Genomic DNA, 21,017 nt, shown 5'->3' on the forward strand with positions numbered 1-21,017 from the left:
GAGAGAGAGAGAGAGAGAGAGAGAGAGAGAGAAAGTGAGAGAGAGAGAAAGAGAAAGTGAGAGAGAGAGAATGAGAGAGAGAAAGAGAAAGTAAGAGAGCATGAGAGAGAGAGAGAGAGAGAGAGAGAGAGAGAGAGAGAGAGAGAGAGAGAGAGAGAGAGAGAGAGAGAGAGAAAGAGAAAGTGAGAGAGAGAGCGTGAGAGAGAGATAGAGAGAGAGAGAGAGAGAGAGAGAGAGAGAGATAGAGAGAGAGAGAGAATCAGAGAGACAGAGAGAGACAGAGAGAGAGAGAGAGAGAGAGAGAGAGAGAGAGAGAGAGAGAGAGAGAGAGAGAGAGAGAATCAGAGAGAGAGAGAGAAAGAGAGAGAGAGACAGAGAGAGAGAGAGAGAGAGAGAGAGAGAGAGAGAGGGAGAGAGAGAGACAGACAAACAGATAGACAGGAAGTGTATGAGAGAAACAAGACAGAAAGAGAGAGAGAGGATGAGATAGAGATAGACAGTGAGAGAAGCCGGAAGAAAGAGAGAAATTGAAATTAAAATTGAAATTGAGAGACACAAAAAGAAAGACAGACAGTTCTACATATAGAATATTTCCTTAAAGAAAGCCTACACTGTGTTTCTGCATGTTAAGCCTCAGTTGTGATGGGATTAGTTTTAAAACTTTATAAATAAACAAGTTCCTGGATTTTTAAAGAAAATCCAAACACTGAAAGAAAGAAAGAAAGAAAGAAAGAAAGAAAGAAAGAAAGAAAGAACCGGAATGAAGAATCACGAGCGTTCTCATGCCACACTTACGGTCCATGCTCTCCACCTGGCCGTAGTTTCCCACCTCGATGAAGCTGACGTTGCCCAGGTGTAGGATTCCAGCTACAATCTGCAGGACCAGCATCTGATCCTCTCCGGGGATCCCGATGACTTGCATGGCTTCCTGCAACACACACACACACACACACACACACACACACACACACATATATGCACGGTCAAGCAGAGTCGCTATGTAATTGGTGACATCAGCGTTTCTTTAGTAACCGTTAATCGACTTTGTGTTGTTATTTATCAATGAAAAAGTGATGTTTTTTTGTAAGGAGAGGTTTATTTAGAATTCATGGAAAGAGTCTCCATCATCTTATTAACGTAACTTCAGTATAAACTGCTAAGAAAAGCTTTTAAGATGGCAACCGAGAAAAACTGATTGTTTTCCTTTTCCTCCCCTTTTTCCTTTAGTAATCGTGGATTACGCACCATGGTCTCGTGGAAGTCGCTGCTGTCGTTGGTACCGTCCACTTTGTAGGTTCCCGACTGGTTTAAATAGTTGTAATAGTCGGGGGTCATGATGCCTAAACCTTCCTTCTGCTGAGCCGAAGAGCCTTCGATCAACTGGAAACAAAAACCAGTGAGAGATTATTGAGGATCTCATGAGGAGCATGAACATGATAATTAGTTAATAACCATGTCTTTATTACGGTGACCGAGAAGTGCAAAACAAATCCGAAAACACATTAACAAATCCGAAAACATATTAACAAATCCGAAAACACATTAACAAATCCGAAAACACATTAACAATCTGAAAACACATTAACAAATACGAAAACACATTAACAAATCCGAAAACAAATTAACAAATCCGAAAGCACATTAACAAATCCGAAAACAAATTAACAATCTGAAAACACATTAACAAATCCGAAAACACATTAACAAATCCGAAAACATATTAACAAATCCGAAAACACATTAACAAATCCGAAAACACATTAACAATCTGAAAACACATTAACAAATACGAAAACACATTAACAAATCCGAAAACAAATTAACAAATCCGAAAGCACATTAACAAATCCGAAAACAAATTAACAATCTGAAAACACATTAACAAATACGAAAACACATTAACAAATCCGAAAACAAATTAACAAATCCGAAAACACATTAACAAATCCGAAAGCACATTAACAAATCCGAAAACACATTAACAAATACGAAAACACATTAACAAATCCGAAAACAAATTAACAAATCCGAAAACACATTAACAAATCCGAAAACAAATTAACAAATCCGAAAACAAATTAACAAATCCGAAAACAAATTAACAAATCCGAAAACACATTAACAAATCCGAAAGCACATTAACAAATCCGAAAACAAATTAACAATCTGAAAACACATTAACAAATACGAAAACACATTAACAAATCCGAAAACACATTAACAAATCCGAAAACACATTAACAAATCCGAAAACAAATTAACAAATCCGAAAACACATTAACAAATACGAAAACACATTAACAAATCCTAAAAAAAAATAACAAATCCGAAAACAAATTAACAAATCCGAAAACACATTAACAAATCCGAAAACAAATTAACAAATCCGAAAACACATTAACAAATCCGAAAACAAATTAACAAATCCGAAAACACATTAACAAATCCGAAAACAAATTAACAAATCCGAAAACACAACGACAAGTCAGACAACCCAGAAACGGAAGTGTATCATTTTTGAATGTTAACTTACCGATCATTGGACAAGACACCTGTCACTCAAGATATACAGGTATGGAATCTTATGTGTAAAGTTCTCCGTTTAAATATAAGAAAATAACAGAATTAATCCACAGTAATCCATTCCATCCATCCATTCCAACTTTTCCCTGCGGCAGACTGTTGTACTTACTGTATACTGTACCTTGAGTGACAGGTGACGTGTTCCAATCACAAACTATACCAACCTCTTCCGGGTTGTCTGAAATGTCGTTGTGTTTTCTGATTTGTTAGTGTTTTGGGATTTTTTAATTTGTTTTCAAATTTGTTAATGTGTTATCTGATTTGTTAATGTGTTTTGGGATTTGTTAATTTGTTTTCAAATTTGTTAATTTGTTTTCAAATTTGTTAGTGTTTTGGGATTTGTAAATGTGTTTTCTGATTTGTTAATTTGTTTTCTGATTTGTTAATTTGTTTTCAAATTTGTTAATTTGTTTTCAAATTTGTTAATTTGTTTTCAAATTTGTTAATGTGTTTTGGGATTTGTTAATTTGTTTTCAAATTTGTTAGTGTTTTCGGATTTGTTAGTGTGTTTTGGGATTTGTTAATTTGTTTTCAAATTTGTTAATTTGTTTTCAAATTTGTTAGTGTTTTGGGATTTGTAAATGTGTTTTCTGATTTGTTAATTTGTTTTCTGATTTGTTAATTTGTTTTCTGATTTGTTAATTTGTTTTCAAATTTGTTAATGTGTTTTGGGATTTGTTAATTTGTTTTGAAATTTGTTAATTTGTTTTCGGATTTGTTAATTTGTTTTGCACTTCTCGGCCACCGTACTTTATTAACTAATCACTAGCTCTCACTAGCAGTCTACTCCATGCCTGAGCCCATTATTATTAGTGCAGGATTATTCATAAATAAACGAGGCCAGACTTTCTCTTTCACTCCCGTTCTTTCTCATACACTCTGTTCCTCAGCTTCCTTCCCATTACCGTTATTTATCTTTCTGCGTCTAGACGTCTTTACATTTTCTCCTTCCATTCGCTCTTCTCTTATTCTTGTTCTAACTCTCATTCTGACCTGGTAGAAAATGTGGAAGTTCCTCTCGTTCTCGTTCTGACTCACGACCCGGGATTTCTCCAGCAGGAAGTTGGAGATTTTGCCTCCGTCCGGTTCTCCTCCTCGGCTGAACTGGATCTCGAAGTATTTCCCCTGTCAGTGGAGACAGGAAAGATGTAGCTCACCTCGCAAACACACGCTACACTCAGGGATAAAGGAGAAGGTGGAAGGGGTTTACGTTACGAGACTCACAAAGCGGCTGGAGTTGTTGTTTCGGACCGTTTTCGCATTTCCGAAGGCCTCCAGTAGAGGGTTGGACTGAAGGATAATCTCTTTTACATGCTGAGGAACAAAGAGATAAATACGGAAGCCTTTAGATCACTAATTAGTACTAAATCTGTCATATTAATAGTGTACTGTAATTAGAATATAATTAATAAAAAGATGGTGTGATGGCGAGTTTTTCCTCTTAGTTCGCTTTCTTAAAGTTAAATTGCTGGGAAAAATAAACCGTGAACGTTTGTCCTGAAGATTTTCCCACGACTATTTAAAGCACTTGAACTGGAGACTCCTTCCGTAAGTGTTACGTAAATCTGGCATTCAGGTTACTATAGAAACGATAACATACTATTGTATATGAGTGTCTATCTATCTATCTATCTATCTATCTATCTATCTATCTATCTATCTATCTATCTATCTATCTATCTATCTGTCTGTCTATCTGCCTATCTATCTATCTATCTATCTATCTATCTATCTATCTATCTATCTATCTATCTGTCTGTCTGTCTATCTGTCTGTCTATCTATCTATCTATCTATCTATCTATCTATCTATCTATCTGTCTATCTATCTATCTATCTATCTATCTATTTGTCTGTCTGTCTATCTGTCTATCTGTCTGTCTGTCTGTCTGTCTGTCTATCTATCTATCTATCTGTCTATCTGTCTGTCTGTCTGTCTATCTATCTATCTATCTATCTATCTATCTATCTATCTATCTATCTATCTATCTATCTATCTATGTCTACAGACCAAACAGTATAAATATATATATATATAAAATAAAGTCCATTCTGTCCAATTAGAATCGAGAAGTCAACAACTCTGTGGTAGAAATGTAAAATAAATAAAATATCAAAGAATCTTCCAGAATAATTTGGAGTACCTGAACTTTAGCGCCACCACCGGACACTTTAGAGATGTAGCCCATGATGTACTTAGCAGCCACGGTTTTTCCTGCACCGCTCTCTCCACTAAACACACACACACACACACACACACACACACACACACACACACACACACACACACACAAACACATTAGTTAAAACATACACATAAGTGTGTGAGGATTTTAGACGTATATTGTAAAATGGGTAAATGTTACACAGAAACATAAAATAAAAATTTCAATTAGTTTTATTTTCGGTATTAACACAAGAAGAGACTGAGTTATTAACACAAGAAGAGACTGAGTTATTAACACAAGAAGAGACTGAGTTATTAACACAAGAAGAGACTGAGTTATTAACACAAGAAGAGACTGAGTTATTAACACAAGAAGAGACTGAGTTATTAACACAAGACGAGACTGAGTTATTAACACAAGAAGAGACTGAGTTATTAACACAAGAAGAGACTGAGTTATTAACACAAGACGAGACTGAGTTATTAACACAAGAAGAGACTGAGTTATTAACACAAGAAGAGACTGAGTTATTAACACAGACGAGTGAGTTATTAACACAAGAAGAGACTGAGTTATTAACACAAGACGAGACTGAGTTATTAACACAAGAAGAGACTGAGTTATTAACACAAGACGAGACTGAGTTATTAACACAAGAAGAGACTGAGTTATTAACACAAGAAGAGACTGAGTCCTTTAAAATGGGTAAACATTCCCTTTCTCTGTACAATTTGAGAATAGTCCTAATATGGGCATCATACTGGGGTTACAAATGATCGCATAGAACGTCTTTCTAACACTTTCTGTCTTTCTGTTTCTATATGTCACACCACACACACACACACACACACACACACACACACACACACACACACACACACACAAACACCCCCATACACACTGTGGAAATATTTCTCAGTGTACTTATAATGGATAATGATAATGAATGTGTATGATTTAATAATATTGATGAAGATTCTGACATAAACATGGTCAATGCCAAGATCTAAGACGCACCAGTTAGCGAGGGTTAGAACTTCTTCTAAACAGGGAGGAAATGATGCTCGGTCTTAGTTCCTCACTGTTTCTGAGAAAAGCCCAGCGATGTGGACGAGCTGCTCATAAGTACGTGTTATAAACCCAGAAGTGCTCAGGACAATCTGTAATACTGAAAGTTTATGTATAAGCCTGAGTATATTCACTTAAAGTTGTTGAGGTGTGTCATTTTGTGATAATGTTGCTAATAATTAACTTAATAGAAGTCAAAATCTTTATACTGTACTTTCCCAAACCACATCCAGTTCTTTAATGACTAACTGATGTGGTTTAGGACCTGATGTGGCTTTCTGTAATGTTGTTTGGTGATGTTGGAATCACTACAGTACATGGCAATTTGGCCTCATTGGCCCACAAACTTCAACTGCATTTCTTTCCCTTTACTATCTACATATAAAAGCTGGTATGTATTTTAAAGTATGTGATGATTTGGGACGAAACAACCTTCTATGATTTTCTTAGCTATGCAGCCGTAGTGTAAAATAACGTGGTGAATAAATTGGAATGGACTCATTAACTATACAAAATTCTAAACTATAAAAATAAAAAAATAAAAAAAAATAAAGAAATATATATATATATATATATATATATATATATATATATATATATATATATATATATATATATATATATATATATATATATAAATAATTATAAAAAATAAATAAATAAAAACTAAAAGACTATTAAAGACTGTTTCTTTTTCTCCAGCTTAAATGTTTTATATACAATTTAATCTTTAATATCTATTGTAGTTTATGTGTCTGATTTTATTTGGTGATTTATTTATTTGTATTTTTAACAATACTCACCTCTTAAATCGTGTATTATAACCTACACAATAAGACGTAGTGGCTCCTTTTTTGTTTTTGGTGTTTATTCCCTAAGCTACTGTATTTTTTTTCTATACAATTTCAGCTTAGCATTTTCCCTGTTATATGAGCACCATCCATCCATCTGTCCATCCATCCATCCATCTGCTTGTTTATCCATTCATCCATCTATCCATCCATCCATCCATCTGTTTTTCCATTAATCCATCCATCCATCTAGCCACAATCCATCCATCCATTCATCCGTCCATCCATCCATCCATCCATCTGTCTTTCCATCCATTCATCCATCCATCCATACATCCATCCATCCATCTGTTCATCCATTCATCCAACAGTCTAACCATCCATCAGTAGAGCTGTCCATCTATCTATTCATCCCTCCATCAATCAATCTCTTCATCCGTTCAACTAGCTGCCTATCCATCCATCCAACGATCCACCCATCATTTCATCTATCCATTTATCTAGCCGCCATCATCCATCCATCTATCCATTTGTATAGCCATCCATCCATCAATCTGTTCATCCATCCATCCATCTCTTTATACATTCATCCATCCCTTTATCTAGCCACCATCCTTCCATTCATCCATCAATCCAAAAATCCATCCATTTGTCTATCCAGCTGTCCATCCATTCATTCATCTGTTCATCCATTCCTCAATCCATCCATCCATCCAGTCATCCATCCATCCATCCATCCATCAATCTGTTTATCCATTCATCTAGCTATCCATGCATCCATTCATCAATCCATCCATCTAGCCACCATCCGTCCATTTGTCTATCCAGCTGTCCATACATTCACTCATCTGTTCATCCATTCCACAATCCATCCATTCATCCATCTATCCATCCATCCATCAATCTGTTCATCCATTCATCTAGCCATCCGTCCATCCATCCATCCATCCATCTAGCCACCATCCGTCCATCCATCAATCCATCCATTTGTCAATCCAGCTGTCCATCCATCAATCCATCCATTTTCCTATCTATCTATCCATCCATCCAGCTGTTCATTCATCTATTTTCTGTACCACTGTACCATAGCGAGCCATCCATCTGTTTGTTTATCCATTCATCCATCTATTCATCTATTCATCCAGCCATCAGGGACATGGCAGAGGCAACCAGTCACACACGCATTTTCAAAACAAGCGCAATTTAGAGCCCATCAGCCTACAGTACATCTCTTTGGACTGAGGGTGAAAACTTCTGTAGGAAACCCCACTGGGAGAACATGTGACTCCACACACACTCAAACCCTCAACCTCAGAGGTGTAAGGCATATGTGTTATATATGTTTATGAATGTGAGGGCTGTGAGGGGTCTACATCATAATAAAGAGAGCAAGTATTCATATCAGAAACCTGACAGTGTTGCACCAGCCTTCATCACAGGCTGGAAAGTCCTAAAGCTGTAACTCTATACTCATGAAGCCATAAGGTTTAACACACAGAGACTCATAACCACAGTCTTCATGCTGATTAACATGCTAAGGAGCTGAATATGATGGCGTGATGTTGTGAAGAGTGCGAATTTAAATTAGTTACCTGATAATCACACACTGATTCTCGCTGTCAATCATCATGTTTCTGTACATGTTATCTGTCAAGGCATAGATGTGAGGTGGGTTTTCATACTGGGCCTGGAGAGAGAGAGAGAGAGAGAGAGAGAGAGAGAGAGAGAGAGAGAGAGAGAGAGAGAGAATCAGAGAGAGAGAGAGAGAGAGAGAGAGAGAGAGAGAGAGAGAGAGAGAGAGAGAGAGAGAATCAGAGAGACAGAGAGAGAGAGAGAGAATCAGAGAGAGAGAATCAGAGAGAGAGAATCAGAGAGAGAGAGAGAGAGAGAGAGAGAGAGAGAATCAGAGAGACACAGAGAGAGAGAGAGAGAGAATCAGAGAGAGAGAGAGAGAGAGAGAGAGAAACAGACAAACAGATAGACAGGAAGTGTATGAGAGAAACAAGACAGAAAGAGAGAGAGAGGATGAGATAGAGATAGACATTGAGAGAAGCCGGAAGAAAGAGAGAAATTGAAATTAAAATTGAAATTGAGAGACACAAAAAGAAAGACAGACAGAAAGCATAAAAGAGAGAGGGGAAGAGAGAAAAGCAAAAAAACAGACACATTATATTACAGACATTATATTAGTGAGAGAGAGAGAGAGAGAGAGAGAGAGAGAGAGAGAGAGAGAGAGAGGATTAGAAAGTAAAAAAGACATGAAGAACAAGACAGAGAATGAGAGACAGAAAAAGAGAGAGGCAAAAAGAAACAGCGATAGATGTTGCAGAGATAGATAGAGCAAGACAGGAAAAATGGAAGAGAGAAAGAGAGAAGTAGAGAGTGGGATAATGAGCGAGACAGAAAGAATAGAGGAAGATAAAGAGGAAGTACCCATTTAGCGTATGGTGCAAGTCTCAGTATAATATACTTTTCTGTAAACTAAATAAATATAAAATCTAGATTAAATAAATCCAGATTAAATAAATCCAGATTATCTACATGGTTTTGCTAACTCACTCAACGCTAACAGAACGATTCCCATTAGAAGTTAAAGTAGCAGATATACTGTAGGATTCGGATAGGAGGCGTGGCCTAAACCGTGGAGGTGTGGTTAGAAGCGATTTAACGATACGATCTGAACTGTATTGTTTTTTTTTTTGTTGTTTTTTTTTTACATGTAAAGATAAACACCCTCAGATTTTAGACGCTCTTTATACTTTTCAAAATTTACTGTGAAGACACAAACCACCGTTTTTGTTTTTTGGATCTTTTCTAGTAATATCAGAAATACTTAGAAAACATGACAAATTCTTAAAGTCCTGAGTGACTTTCATATGAGCTTCATATGAACACCACTGTGGTGTGAGACATGACAAAGGCGTTCAGTCATCGACGCGGACACAAGAAAAACACGAGGAAAGAACATTTATTGTCTACTGGGAACTAAAGCTAGTTAAATTACACTAGCTACATTAGCATTAGCATTTTTGGGTTAATCAGCTAGGTTTCTGGGCTACCAATTCATGGAACTGAGCAACACAACATAGTTTCTCTTCCTCAGTGGGAATTTATCTCTTTTTTTTTTTAAGTGGTCATGTGATCAGAGTGATGGACTTACAGCTCCTTGGTACAGCTCAATCTCTCGATCTGTGAAATACGGCATCTGTTTAAAAGGATTCACTGAAATCAAGACAGATCCGATGTAGGTCTAGAGATCAGAGTTAAGGACACATTTCATTGCCTTCGGCCTGAACTCGACTTCAATATGAGTTTTGCACGATATGTGAACGTGTTCGTTGTAGCAAAACTCTGATGGTTGACATGTACTGCATGTGTGAATAAAAAACCCTACAAACAAACAAAGAAGTGTGATGCTAAGTGAAAAGAGGAAGGACTCGGCCCTGCTGATCTGCATGGCGTGTGAATGCGGTTGAAGAAGATTTGAGTTACGTGCAATAGCTCTGAACAAAAACCTTCAAAATTTCATAATCAACAGTTCGTTTTGTTCTAAAGCACTAAGATGAACAACTATGCTAATTTATCGGATTAGGTATGACATGCTAACATTTTGTGTGTGTGTGTGTGTGAATGTGGGTCTAACCAAATGTATTCATTTGAATAAATATATCGTTTAAAAGTCTCTTCTTCTGAATTGATTGATCACTTCCTCTAGTTAACGTCCAACTCCCAGTAGAGGAAGTGAAAAATTGAGGCATGGGGTTTAGTTTATTGGACATGCTAACATGACTAATGAGCCCTTGCAATTCTGGTTGCAAAAAAAAGATGTTTTTTTTTTTAACCACAGCGCTATTGAATTCTGGATTCTGATTGGTCATAAGGTGGTGACTTTATTTTTCTGAGATTTTCAGGTCTGATAGTCAAAGGTTTATATTAATGCACTTGCTTTAATATTCTTCCGTAGTTTCCGTAGCAACAACCTACGCAGGGATTTGGTTTGGCGAACGCTTCAATAATAATAAATGATTTATAAAACATACTAAAAAATAATGTTGTTGTAAGGGGACATTTGTTGGACAGCCCTTTGTAACAGTCGTTAAAATTATTTTTCTTTACTTTTCTGTTTCTCAATAACACGAAAAGCGACAAGTCTTCCTTTGAGAAGATTAGCATTCACGACTGATCTATTTCAATCACTTCCTCTAGCAGTCTTTTTAGTGGAAGTGAAAACTGGGGGAGTAAAGTTTAGAAAGAGATGCTAGCAACTAGCAACAAAGAGCTAATCAGTAAAGGGGGTGCAAACTTTTGTATGTTTATACCTCATTTTTTTACCAGTACACTGGCGTTCCGTTTGCCCTGATGGTGAAATCGAATGGACTTATGGGACATTTAAAATCAGTATAAACAAATGAATGAGCAAATTTTCTGGACGCAAGTGGTTCACTTGAGAGTGGTTGATGATAAACACCTTCAGATTTTAGACACTTTTAAGAGGAACAAGCACTTGGAGCATCACTGTGGAGTTAGACATGACAAAGACATTCAGTGCTGAACAGTTACAGAACCAAACAGGAGGAAACTCCATTTTCTGGTGTCTATATGCCCCTTTTCCACCAAAAAGAACCGGGTGCTGGTTCAGAGCTAACGCTGGTGCTGGTTCAAAGTTGGTTCTACTGGCGAACCTTCTAAGAACCGGTTTGTCTTTCCATCGGCTAGAGAGCATCACAGAGCCGAGTCTGACGTCACTGTATACGTGTCACGTGTCCCAGCAACTTTAGCGCAGCAGCGGCAAACACAAGCAACAACAATGGCGGATGTTGCTTTACTGTTAATGCTCATGGCTTTGTGAACATACATTAACACCCAAACTCGGCGAATCCAACGTGTACGTGCAGCTCCATGTAATCTGTATAAACGGAGGTTGTAATCGAGAAAGTACATAACGTTATTTTATCATTAACACAGAAAAAAGTTAGCCTTAGCATGTAGCTACTTACTATCATGTGTGCTGATAATGTATCATATCGCGGTAAAGTAAAAGTGTATTAAACATTAGTATATTTAAGGTACATTATCAAATGCGCTAACAGTAGCCCCGCCCACAGCCCCGCCCACAAGCGGTTCTTAAGTCTAGACCAGCAACGTTTTGGTGCTACTTAAGAACCACTTTTCCTGGTTCAGAGTCGCTGCTTTGGCTGTCGAAAAAGAAAGAACTGGTTCCAAATTAGGCTCCGAACCAGCACTCAAACTGCCTCGGTGGAAAAGGGGCATAAGAAAAAAGAGTTAATCGTAACGGCAGTAGATTGAAGTGAAAGGATACAAAGATATAATCGTCCATGTATCTCTTCTTGAGGTTCTCGACGATGGCGTCCTCCGTGATCTTGGAGAGCAGCACCATGTCGTCCACGCCGCTCTGTTTGACATTCTGACTCTGCCAGTGATACTTGCTGGCCTGCAGGAACACAGAAACTCAGGATCACACACCGATCGCCGTCCGGTTCTCACACTAACACGGTCAAAGTATACTCTGAGGACTAAAGGAGATACTGTGGTTTGCAAAAGTATTCACCCCCTTTAAACTTTTCCATCCTTTGTAGAGTAAAAACCTGGAAACGTAAAGGTTTCACTGGGATTATGACGACGATATCGGCACAAATAAAGCGAAATACAGTATGGAGCAGAGTGGAAAAATGAATGTAGTTTATAAAACGATTCATGAATAAGAAACATTAAGGTGTCATGGTGTTTGTGAGTTTATTAAAAAACAAAGTAAACAAACAGCAGCATGAAGGCCAAGGAACTTGTCTGGAAGTTCTGAAAAGAGTTTGATTATAAAAAATAATAATAATAATAATAATGATGATAATCCCAAATGTTCAAAATCCCACCTAGCAACAGACATCTAATCCATTACTCAACCAGAACCTGATGTCCGCCACCAAGTCTTGTCCTTCTGGGCTGTCTACATCAACCTGGAAGGAGAATACTGAAGAAAAACCTTTTCATACATTGTGTTTTTGACATTGGTCAGTTGTACAAATGAGATTAATGTAAGACTCTCTGTATAAGAGCATCTCCTGAGTGACATAAATATAATATAAATGGTTACACTGATAAAAATGGAAGGAAACCTGAAAACAAACCCCTCCGCCATCTGATTTGGGAAACTACAATACATGGATTTCCCAAACACTTAAATCTTCTAGACGATTCTGTGTTGATTCATAAACTATAAAACCCAGGTCAGTTAAATATATGGGAAAGTGTAATGGGGTGAATACTTATACACAGCACTGAACATCACTGTAACTAATGGACGGAAATTACAGCTACTTGGACCATTTATGCGTGCATGAACAATTTCCTGAACACGAGCCTGCTCATCTCTGGGATTGGACTGGATTGGATTGGATTGGATTGAATTAGATTGGAATGGACTGGACTCAGCTTTAGTTACATTGGATTGGATTGGGTTGAATTTGACTTGATTGGATTGTATTGTATTTGACTGGATTGAACTGGATTGGATTGAACTGGATTAATTAATTCATTCATTCATTCATTCATTCATTCATCTTCTACCGCTTATCCGAACTACCTCGGGTCACGGGGAGCCTGTGCCTATCTCAGGCGTCATCAGGCATCAAGGCAGGATACACCCTGGATGGAGTGCCAACCCATCGCAGGGCACACACACACACACTCACATTCACTCGCGCAATCACACACTACGGACAATTTTCCAGAGATGCCAATCAACCTACCATGCATGTCTTTGGACCGGGGGAGGAAACCGGAGTACCCGGAGGAAACCCCCGAGGCACGGGGAGAACATGCAAACTCCACACACAAGGCGGAGGCGGGAATCGAACCCCCAACCCTGGAGGTGTGAGGCGAACGTGCTAACCTCTAAGCCACCGTGCCCCCGTGAACTGGATTGGGTTGTTTATATACTAAAATGACTATCAAAATAAGAACAAAAAGCTCAAAGCTCTGTTGTCGTCTAGAAAAGGACGATTATGATAGACGATTATTACAATCGATGCTTTGACACCATCATTAACACCACCGCCGTCAGCCACAAGTGCTACAAGTGCTAAGACAGAAGATAGACAATTGACAACATGAAAAGGAATCAGTTCCTGTGTTGCTTAACCAGAGGAGAATGTTACAAAAGTCAGGCATCTGAAGAAATGCTCACGATGGACTAACAGCGCAGCGCTGAAGTTTCTGATTCCTCTTTTTGATTCCGAAGATTTTCAGCCAGGTAATTTAATGCAACAGAAATTAGCAAAGCGAGACGACGTTAATTACACCTCGCAGTGCTGCGGAACAACAAGCGCAAACGGCAGAAACGTTTCATTAGCTTTTTATTCCACCTACAGGATACCTGAGTATATAATCGAGGCTTGTACTCAAAATAGTTATGTTTAAAACATCCGAGTACATATCGTATAAATCTGTATTGAAAACGCAAACATTCTGGCAGCGATTATGTATTTTCCAGCCCAGACAACAGCTTAGTCGATTATCGGGTCTTTATACTGTTGTCTGGGTCACATCAAGAAAACAAGGTGTGTGTGAGAGCAGATAGCGCTAAATAAAACAAGGTGTGTGTGTGAGAGCAGATAGCGCTAAATAAAACAAGGTGTGTGTGTGAGAGCTCACATAGCTCTTTACATCAGTGTGTTGCTGTGCTGCAAATTACAATCCACCCTCTTCCTCATACACAAAAGGCCTACTATATGCTAGTGTCCTTCTGATTGACAGCAGTGACAGAGTATGCCCCTCCCACCCAGACAGCACAGCCAGTTTAGCTCTGTTGTCTCAGTGCCATGGGGCGGTTCATGGGGCATCATCGGGATCTGAACTCTGGATGCCAGTTATACATCTTTATTTGCTCTGTAAATGCACTATTCAAACCAAGGGCAGTCTCAATCTTGTGCGTTATCTTTCCCACACTTCACATGCTCTCTGTTGTCTCTGTACAAATTATACTGACCATGAAAACAAACTACACTGGATATAATCGTGCCCAAATCCGATAACGAATCCTGTATAAAACTGACGTGTTTTAGGATTCTGTAAGTTGCATGTATGAGTGTTAGGTCTGTGAGATCGGCTGCAGAAATAAAATAAAAGAAAGACATCACCGCTTGTCTATAAATACACCTAGCTCATCGGACGGTGGTAATGGTTACAGGAAACAGAGCAGGCTTTCAGTAGAAACCATGTCAGTTCATATAGCTGCCTATAGCTTATATGAATATTTTCAGCATATATTCAGGACTTTCTTTATACCAGAACCACCGTGTTGCTCGTGTTCCAGTTGAACGTGAAACATTTTGCGATGTTTATCCATCAATCGTTTTTCAGTCCTTTGAATTCAAAGACGCGTTGCTGTCAAAAGTCAGGGACTAAAATTTTCTAGTGTGAATAAAAAGTTTCAAAAACAATCAAAAATTATTCCAAGAATTATTTGAGTGTGGTGTTTTTTTTTAATGTTTTATGTATCAGAACTATGGTGTTTGTTAACGTGGTTAACACAAACACATTTCTAAAAAAAAAAAAAAAGAATAAAAAAAAGTTCTAAATTTATTTTTTTTTGAAACCCTAATTTAGTATTTAGTATTTTATTATTTTATTTAGTAACAGCAGTGAAACATGGTGGTGGCAACATAATGATCAGGAAATATTATATTATATTATATTATATTATATTATATTATATTATATTATATTATATTATATTATATTATATTATATTATATTATAGCATATTATATTATACACATTCAAAAATAAGTAGATACATATTTATTTTTATATGAATAATAGTTTTTGTAATTTTATTAGTATTAATAAATTACATGTTATTACATTCAGTAAATAAATATATAAAAATCAATTTGCTTAAAATGTTTACACAATATACTGTATTACACATCAGTGAATTACATCAATTACATTCTTATTCATTTACGAATATTTATTCTGTATACGTTGCCTTTATTTGATGCGTGAATAAACCTATTATTTAAAAACGGTGAATATCTGAGTGTGAGTGTATAAAGACAGCAAGGTACAATTTTCTTTTTGTGTCATCTCTGTACCACGGCTTATTGATAAGAAGCCTCGAAGCTTTTTCATTTGGTTTGACGGCATGGTTCCCGTTTTGAACCACATCAGACTCTTTTGTGGTTTATATTCCTGCAGTGTTCCCACACACTTCAACTCAAATACTCGACCCAGTACAAAACGGTTCACCACACCCGAGTCGCAAATGTGCAGATTTTAAGCTTACGAGCAACAAGCAATGTGCACTTTGTGTGCACACAGAAAAAATCTGCCTACGTGAGAAACTCTGCCTAAATCAGAGACCGCATGACCATGTATATGTCTAAACAGGAAAACACTGAGAATATGACCTAATATGTGTGATGAGGGGAAATGAAAAGAAAAAACATGCAAAATGACAGGGTTACAACTTGCACACTTAGAATTGTTTCTCGTTCTTATAAGGTACGGTTTCCATAGTTCCAGCTCAATCACTGATTCTGTAAAAGGAGAAATGTGTTTATTTAAAGAGAATTGAAGGAGTCTCAGGTGTCAAGGCTCTGTAACAATCGGAGGCAAAAGTCGTAACTTTAAGTTTTATGACATCGTCAGGACGTAGGAATTTATAGAGTTATAGAGCTGCGATTTAAATCTCTTGACCCTTAACCAAGAGACAGAATAAAAGACAGGCCGGTGTGAGAACAGGAACTCTTTTCAAAGCCTTCTCTAGCATCGAATACTGAACGTGATGACATTAAATGATCAAAAGCATGTCACTGAAGTGCAGTTATAGAAAAATAATCAACATCAAGGTGGGAACAGTTACTTCATTTCCAGTCAAACGGCATCATATTCCAACGTCATTATTTATTTTTTACAATTTTAGCAAACCCCTTGCTACCAACAACACCTCTTTACGTGTTTTAATCCTTATTTAGTAAACGATTGCCTTTGCCAATAAAATCCCCCTCGTAGGTAGTGAAACTGTTTAATGGAAAATATCTGCATCTATATTTAGTCTCGAATCATTCACCTGGATGACATTTTTAGAGAAAGAACCGAGGGTCTCGCAAAACATCCTGCATCAAGGCCTCGAACTAATCAGCATATCGATGTGATTAAAAATGCTGTAATTTGCTGTGTCTCCATCTGGTCTCATGGAGCCTCACTAGTTCTTTTTACAGGGTAAGGTAAACTATTTAATACCAAAGTAATTATTATTACATCATAACTATTAACATGTGCCCTAGTTTCGCAGTTTTGCTGTCACAAAACAGGAAATGTGTAACGAAGATGACATTAAGACTTAATATACTGTATTAGAACTGAAAAAATAGGGGTTTAAAATATTTATTTAACCTTAATAGACTGGCCAGAACCAACCCAATAGAAGGCCAATATCTCTGTACTATATTTCACCATAATGTCACTGTTTAAATCTGGCACACACCCACCCACCCACACACACACCAAAACACACACATGTGACCTAATTATTAACTTATTAATATTGATAGTTAATAACTTAGTAAGATTGCTTGTGAAGAATCTTTTGCTAACACACATTAGGGAATTGTAGATAGTTCTAGGATCACACACACACACACACACACACACACACACACATATGTGTTAGCAAAAGATTTGCAAAATATTCTTTGTGTTTTAGTCTTAAATATACACACTACACAATATGTTGCTGGAAATGTGACCGAACTGTCAGGAAGACCAACTTTTACTTTAGATGTGTTACTATCTAACTAGTTAACATGTATATAACTAGCCCTAGGTTGTGTTAGCAAATTGCTAAGAAAAAATTCTGTCCACTTTTTATTAGGCTTAAACAAATAAGCACATAGTGTCGAACTTTTCTCAGAGCGAAGGTAAAAATGAGACGAAACTGTCAGAAACCTCAACATTTAGCTCAGATGTGTTGTTAAAATGCTAAGAAAAGGTTCAGAATTAGGTCAAATTAATGTAAAACTATGTTACTAGCGTAGTTAGTTACGGTAGCAAATATCTCTCTCAGCAAATTGCTAGCAAAAGATTCTGTTGAAGCAGTATAATGCTTATACAAGTTATCACAATGTGTATAGATCTTTAAAATACGTATGTAAGTATGTCACAACGATTACTATAATGAGACAAAACTATCAGAAACGGCAACATTTAACTCTGATGTGATGGTAAAACTAAGAAAAAGCTGGTGAAATTGATTAAAAATGTATTTACTACTAGCCACCATGTATGTAACTGTAGCTAGCTAGCAAACCTCTCCAGCTAGTTATGTGTTTGCACAGCAAAACTATTTAATTAACTAGCGCATTCTGCTATCCGCTGTTAATTCTTTTATACTTTTATACAGGATTGTCAAAGACATCGACGTTTCTCTTTCAGGTGCCTGAGTAAATAGTTAAGGAAAGATGTTTGTAGCTGTAAATTACCTCAGGAACGATCAAAACTTGTGCTAATTTAATTTGATATTATTTTATTTATTCTAAGGTGCAAGATGCAGGTTTATTTTGCCTGCTAATCATTTGCAAAGTTCAAGAAACAGACACATTGTGTGTGAGGAAGTGCTGAGGCCCCGCAAACGCACATAACTCAACTTCCCCCTGCATGCTGCATGCTACCAGGCTGCTGTTGCGTAAATCCCTCTTAATACACGCATCCTTTTTAGACAACGCCTCAGCACAACTCTGAAATGTTGTGGCTAAGACAAACCCAAACACACCTATAACGACACCGGGTGATCGTACACTGTGCTCTTTTTCCCTGCATCTGTTCGTCTTCGTGATTATCAAAGCGTCTTACAGTATTAATCCCATAATTTGCAGCAAGTGTTTTGCATTAATCAATCAGTCAACAATGGCAATTAATCTGCTCTGGAAGCTAACCTAAAGCTAACATTCACAGAGCTATTTATCTGTAGTCTATAGAGGTATGAAGGACTATCTGCTATGGCGAGTCCCTCAGTTCGATCACTTCCTGTTTAAAACAAGAAACAGGAAAGTAATATCAGAGCTCTTCCATTTAAGGAGTTGAAAATCACAGTTTTCGTCATCACTGCGTTAATTCTCCTGTATTCTGACCATTGCATCCTGGAGCTACTCGAGCAGAATGTGATGGATTTGGGTTTTAAGTTTGAAACCTCGTCACGTCCTGTGTGCTCCTGAATGAATGAATGAATGAATGAATGGATGAATGAATGGTAGAAGCACAGTGTTTAAATCACACTAACCTGACATCTTTATGGATCTTTTCATCGTTCCTTATCACCATCAGAACGTTAAGCACAAAACGTTTACAGATATGCAGTTCATTGGGATGAACATTTACTTATTGAACATTTAACCTTTACATTCAGCTCAACTCAAGGTATATTTACCATTGTGCCAGTCCTCTTCTGCCTGTCCACCTGCACACACCTTCTTCTCTAGGTATCCGTACGTGTGTTGTGTTTACGCCTGAGAGAAAATCCACCAGCGTGCCTGTTCCTGTCAGCACTTCTCCATCACTATCAGACTCTTTAAACCAAACTCTGCCTCTGCACTTCAAACTCCAGCGAGCCCTGAACACACCAGCACTTCCTCATCCTCCCACAGGTCATACTGTGGCTGTCACAAGCACACACACGCATACACATATGCACCCACACACACCCCCACACACAAATACACACAAACAGACATGAGAAAGAATCTTGTTGTTTACGGATGTGTAAGAATAACGGAGATGGACACACCCTCATCAGAGTTCCTTTAGTTAAAACTTCATGACTGAAAAAGTGACAGTCAAGGAACGTTTAAAGATCCTTTCATTCTTAAAGGAGCGGTTTGAATTGTTTACATTTTGATTTTTTAATTCCGTCAAACCACGCCCCCACATGCCACCTCTGTTAAAACTGTGTGATACCTTTTAAGGAAAAGAGGCAGAGCTGATTAGGAAGGGGCGGAGCTTTCCGGGCCAGAAAAATGGATATAGAATTCTTTAATACAGAAACATCATACATTCCCTTGCCTCCTCCACACAAAGTGTCAAACATAGTGTGTGTGTGCTTGTGTGCATGTGCGTGTGTGTGTTTGTGTGTGTGTTTGTGTGCGTGTGTGTGTTTGTGTGCGTGTGTGTGAGTGTGTGTGTGTTTGTGTGTGTGTGTGTGTGAGTGTGTTTGTGTGTGTGTGTGTGTGAGTGTGTGTTTGTGTGTGTGTGTGTGTTTGTGTGCGTGTGTGTGTGTGTGCGTGTGTGTGTGTTTGTGTGCGTGTGTTTGTGTGTGTGTGTGCGTGTGTGTGAGTGTGTGTGTTTGTGTGTGTGTTTGTGTGCGTGTGTGTGAGTGTGTGTGTGTGTTTGTGTGCGTGTGTGTGTGTGTGTGTTTGTGTGTGTTTGTGTGCGTGTGTGTGCGTGTGTGTGCGTGTGTGTGCGTGTGTGTGTTTGTGTGTGTTTGTGTGCGTGTGTGTGTGTTTGTGTGTGTGTGTTTGTGTGTGTGTGCGTGTGTGTGTTTGTGTGTGTTTGTGTGCATGTGTGTGTTTGTGTGTGTGTTTGTGTGTTTGTGTGGGTGTGCGTGTGTGTGAGTGTGTGTGTTTGTGTGTGTGTGTGTTGTTTGCCTCAGATAATTTTTATTACAGCACCAATGAGATCTTGTGATAGATTTATTATTATTATTATTAGAATTATTATTATTTTTATTATTATTAGAATATTAGACTGCAAATCATTTCTCTCTCAAACACTCACAGAGTTAGTTACAGCTCAAATAGAGAAACCCACGATGAGCCAGTGCTTTCACAACTGTGAAAATTTCAGAAGGCTAGAATAGAGAAGGAAGACAGCAGAAGCTCAGATCGGATTAGCGTAAATGTGTAACTCTAGCGAAACACTCTGTGTCAGTTTGAAACCACCATGACTCCACCCAACACCCTCGGTCTCACACCAGACTCATTGAAGTAAAGCAGGTGTGAAGCAAAACAAGATAAGCACAAATATAAATATAAAACACTTAAATTCCATGTCTGTATATTAATATCTGCGTTATAATGACCCTTATACAACTGGTTTGCTTTTGTAAGACATTTTCCATTTTGGTGAATCAAATTTTTATTTGATTTGACACACAAAGTGGGATTCAGCAACAGCATCAAGGGGACATTGTGGGTGTTTAGATGTTGACCACCAAACAAATACATCTCAGAGTCTGTACATGGCAAAGTGGGTAGCTGTTAAAAAATAAAACGCTGTTGATTTTATTGTGTGATTTTTCAAACTCATTTAGATTATTTAAACTGAACGATTCATTTGTGAATCATCCTTTAAGCAAAATGTGCAAAGTTGAAAACAGGTTGAATCTTGACGCAAGA

At 37.7% G+C, this 21,017-nt stretch overlaps 1 protein-coding gene across 1 annotated transcript in view; it reads right to left on the minus strand.

Annotated features, from left to right (window-relative positions):
• myo1f (myosin IF) overlaps positions 1-19,273 on the minus strand; it is a 44,175-nt gene extending 24,902 nt beyond the window's left edge. Inside the window, exons 1-9 of the mRNA XM_060880667.1 lie at positions 19,055-19,273; positions 11,930-12,061; positions 9,770-9,859; positions 8,202-8,296; positions 4,727-4,814; positions 3,808-3,897; positions 3,577-3,708; positions 1,246-1,380; positions 796-928 (exon numbers count right to left, since the gene is read on the minus strand). Of these exons, the coding sequence (XP_060736650.1) occupies positions 796-928; positions 1,246-1,380; positions 3,577-3,708; positions 3,808-3,897; positions 4,727-4,814; positions 8,202-8,296; positions 9,770-9,859; positions 11,930-12,061; positions 19,055-19,057 (898 nt within the window). The 5' untranslated portion in view covers positions 19,058-19,273. The remainder of the gene's footprint in view (positions 1-795; positions 929-1,245; positions 1,381-3,576; positions 3,709-3,807; positions 3,898-4,726; positions 4,815-8,201; positions 8,297-9,769; positions 9,860-11,929; positions 12,062-19,054) is intronic.
• Positions 19,274-21,017: the final 1,744 nt, after the last annotated feature.

The sequence above is a fragment of the Tachysurus vachellii genome, chromosome 11 (genome assembly GCF_030014155.1).
Source record: "Tachysurus vachellii isolate PV-2020 chromosome 11, HZAU_Pvac_v1, whole genome shotgun sequence".
Classification (NCBI taxonomy): Eukaryota; Metazoa; Chordata; class Actinopteri; order Siluriformes; family Bagridae; genus Tachysurus; species Tachysurus vachellii.